Source organism: Trypanosoma equiperdum (assembly GCF_001457755.1).
Source record: "Trypanosoma equiperdum strain OVI genome assembly, contig: ctg_593, whole genome shotgun sequence".
Taxonomy (NCBI): Eukaryota; Euglenozoa; class Kinetoplastea; order Trypanosomatida; family Trypanosomatidae; genus Trypanosoma; species Trypanosoma equiperdum.
In genome coordinates this window covers 1,861-5,617 of record NW_027124524.1, presented here as the reverse complement: position 1 = coordinate 5,617, position 3,757 = coordinate 1,861, and the positions used below count along the sequence as shown (strand labels likewise).

The window sequence follows — 3,757 nt, the reverse complement described above, 5'->3', positions numbered from 1 at the left end:
TTTTTTTTTTGTTGTTTCTCTTCTCTCCTCATTTCCTCATTACCTTTTTTTTTCTTTCTGCACTTCTTCGTACTGCAAGGTGATGCCTCAGTGTGCCCGCGGTTGCTTCTGTGGTGGTGTTTTTCTGTAAGGTCAAACAATCAACCCTCCGCCTCGTATTTTCCGGCGTCACGGCACCAGAAAGCGAACCTGTTGGGGTTCCTTGCGGGGTACATAAACACAGGAACTGAACATATGGGTGTGGGAGAAATGAGTGAAGTTACCGCGACAAAGTTGGACATGTGGGCTTCCATGCAAAAAAGGTTGGCCGCTGAGGTGTGTGTACCCAACACCAATGGAATGGTGGAACTTTACGAGGAAGGTACTGAGTGTGTAAAGGCTCCACGCGACTCCTTCTTGCTTCCCCACCACCTTGTGGAAGAGTTTGCTTCTTCTGCAATTGGACCACAACTTGAACGCGATGAACGCCGTCGGGGAAGGCACTCCCCTCCCATTCTCCGCCACGTCGGCGGCGTTGACATATCCTTTATTCAGGGAGGTGATACCGCAGTTGCTTGTCTTGCCGTGATGGAGTATCCGTCTATGAAAGTGTGCCGTACTTTTGTTCAGCGTTGTGAGGTCAAGGAACCATATATAACGTCTTACCTCGCGTTCCGGGAGGCGGGCCCACTGGTGCAGTTGATTGAGAGCGTACGTGATGAGTTATTTGAAGAGGCATGTTTCCCCCAACTTCTACTAGTTGATGGTTGTGGCGTGCACCATCCACTTCGATGTGGACTTGCAAGTCACTTGGGAGTTGTATTGGATATTCCCACCGTTGGATGCGCTAAGAAGTTCCTGTCGATAGATGGGATTACACGCGACTCTATGGATGCTCGTTTTGCAGAGGAACACACCGTAGCATCACGTCGATTTGAAGGTACATACCTTTCCAGTAGCTCGGGGGTGTGCGAGGCTTGCTTCGTACCTATAATTGGCGAGAGTGGAAGACTTTGGGGTTATGCGGCTACGCCCAACCGTCGAGTTAAAAACCCCATTTTCATTTCGCCTGGGAACCGCGTCGGATATGCAGAGGCCGCAGCGCTGGCTGTTTCCATGTGCAAATATCGTGTTCCCGAACCCATCCGCGCTGCCGACTTGCACTCGCGTGAGTTTATCCGACGGATTCAACTAAATGAATGCTGAGCGGCCACGGGACGTTGAACGCTTGTTTCTCATGTATTTTTGCGTGTAACAGTGGCGGGAAAGAAGAAGAAGAGGAGGCAGAATGGGGGTGTGGCTGAAGAGGTTGGTACCACTAGTTGATGTATTTGAACGCTCTGGGAAGGAGGGGGAAACACGTTGAGTCATCGCATCCCCCCTTTGCAGTTCTCCTTTTCACTATGTTTTTCCCCACATCCACTTCCGCAGCCAGGAATGGGGATACGCATTTCTGGTGTGGTCGTTTTACATCGCTTTCCCTTTCCATGTTCTCCTCTTTGTGGGAACCCGGGGCAGTGTTTGATGGTGGCGTTTGTGCAAACCTACTAGTTAACTGAGGGTCATTTGTGCATTTATTTTCGAAACAACAACAACAACAAAAACATCAACACCACTTTGCTTTTAAAAAAAAATGAAAAAATAAGGTACACGAAAAATTCCACAGAAACAGATAGCTTGCCCACGGTTGGTAGGGAATGATATTTTTACTGTTCATAAGCTTTATTGGTTGGGTACTCTGGTCCCTGTACTCCCTCTTGTCGTACCGCCGCGTGTCTGTAGCGGGGAAGACTGTGGTGATTACAGGCGGCTCCGTAGGCATTGGAAAGCACCTTGCGCTTCATTTCCTTCGGCTTGGCGCGACCGTGCATGTATGGGACGACAACAAGGAGAAACTGTCACAGTTGTCTAAGGAGGCACTGCTGATTCCCTCTCCTCGGCCAACCAAAAGTGCAAACTGTGACACAGAAGGGTTAACGGAAACGAGCGCAAACGAGCTTGAGGGTAACGACTGCTTGAAGACAGTTGTTGTTGATTTGTCCAATCGGTTTCATCTGCACCGTCTAGTGAAGCAGGTTGGAACCGTCCATATCGTCGTTAATGCGGCACTAAATGTGAGCAGCAAGGCGTTTTTGGACCATGCTGACAACGCTATTGAACGCATCCTGCACGTCAACGCTTTGTGCCCCCTTATCCTCGCAAGAGCCTTCCTCCCGGCGATGTTGGAGCGTCGGGACGGGTACTTCGTCACTATTACGGATGCGAACGGGTTGCTGGGAAACGCGTCACAGCCGGATTTCGCTGCCTCACAATGGGCGGCCGTTGGTGCGCACGAGAGCATCCAAATGCTAATTAGAGAAAATGGATGCTGCGGCAAGGTTCGTACGACATTGTTATGTCCGTACAATGTTGTGAGTAGTCAACCAACGTTACTACGGACACCATCACCGTTCTCTTCTTCTAGAGTAATGAACACAGCAGACGCGGCAAACACCGCAGAGGGGCAGTCAGTAAACACCATAAGGAGGTCTCGTATTCTGGGTTACTTCCTTTCAATCTTTAGGCGCCCTGTTACCCCGGAGGAGGCGGCAGAGGCCTGCGTTTGGGCCATCACACACGGTGTGGAACGGCTGTATATCCCGTACAGCCTGCTGTTCCTGACCCTTTTCAGGTTTTTACCGGTTCCGTGGTTTATGTGGGTGATTTCCCCGTCCACCCAAAGTACCAATGTAGAGACCAGCAAGGGGAATTGTCCAAGCGAAAGTGACAGTAGCAGGAGTAGTTCGGAGAAATGAGCAAGCAACTTCTGCTCCCACTACGTTGAGATCTGTCGTTGTTGTGTCTTTGGCTGTGATAATTTGGTTGGTCGTGCAATGGCTGGTGCAGTTGGTTTCGTATTTCAGTGTGGGTTTGGGGGGAAATAGATGATGTTGCAGGACGTTTTTTTTTTGTATTTACAAGTGATTGGGAATACTTCGACCAATATTTATCTCTTCCGACAGGGTTATCGACGAGAGGCGACGGGCATGAATCTTGTGGCCACGAGTAGTTGCTTTTTTATCCTTTGGTTGTCCTTAAGAGCGTATGTGGCAGTCTAAGTGCTCTTTCACTTTCGATTTGCATGGGCTTTTCAGCTCCACAAATTTCTTTTTCTTTTATATAAATGTCGGGGATCACATGGAGAAGGATGGCGACGATGAGCGATTGCGTTCGTATCCTGCGTTGGTGGTTATTCAATTTACAACTGGATTTATGGCTAGTGCATGTACCCTGATGTGGCTCGTGGTGGCGTGGGAGTTGTTCACATTAGGGCCAATGAATTTGTTAATAGCCGTGCGCGGAAGCACGTATCGTTTACTCCGATCTTTCGAGTGCATATGTGCTGTATTGCTGAAAAGGATGGATATGTGTTTGATTTAGGTTTAGATGGACTAGGGTCATTTCCGTACCGCGGTAGTTGGGGGGATGGGCTCTCACCTCACTTTGGAGTGTGTTTTATTGTTCTATCCTTTACTGATGCAGTGACTTTTTAAAATCCTTCCCCTATCGTTTTTCTTTTCGTTGCAGTTAGAGGTGAAGTCGCAGTCCTTTCGTTTGTTTTGCCGTCACGTGGGGTAAACATGAGAGAGCTGCGCACGGAGAGCTTGGTTGATGTTTGCCACGTGTTGTTTTCCCATCTGCGTGGGAAGCTAATACTTGGTGAAAGTGGGGTACATGAGCATGGGGAAAGAGGCATTAGGTATGGCATGTGTAGAGCTGCACTTTGGTGTATACTTGA

The 3,757-nt window shown here is 49.0% G+C and overlaps 2 protein-coding genes across 2 annotated transcripts; both read left to right on the top strand.

The window, feature by feature from the left end:
• Nucleotides 1–234: 234 nt before the first annotated feature.
• Nucleotides 235–1,185, top strand: TEOVI_000269600 (endonuclease V, putative; the record flags this gene model as incomplete). The annotated part of the gene is made up of 1 exon (XM_067225730.1): nt 235–1,185. One exon carries the CDS (start codon nt 235–237, stop codon nt 1,183–1,185), a length of 951 nt encoding a protein of 316 aa, XP_067081831.1.
• A 491-nt stretch (nt 1,186–1,676) lies between these two features.
• On the top strand, nt 1,677–2,774 carry TEOVI_000269500 (short-chain dehydrogenase, putative; the record flags this gene model as incomplete). The annotated part of the gene is made up of 1 exon (XM_067225729.1): nt 1,677–2,774. The coding sequence occupies one exon, from the start codon at nt 1,677–1,679 to the stop codon at nt 2,772–2,774; it is 1,098 nt and encodes a 365-aa protein (XP_067081830.1).
• Between the last annotated feature and the right edge of the window lie 983 nt (nt 2,775–3,757).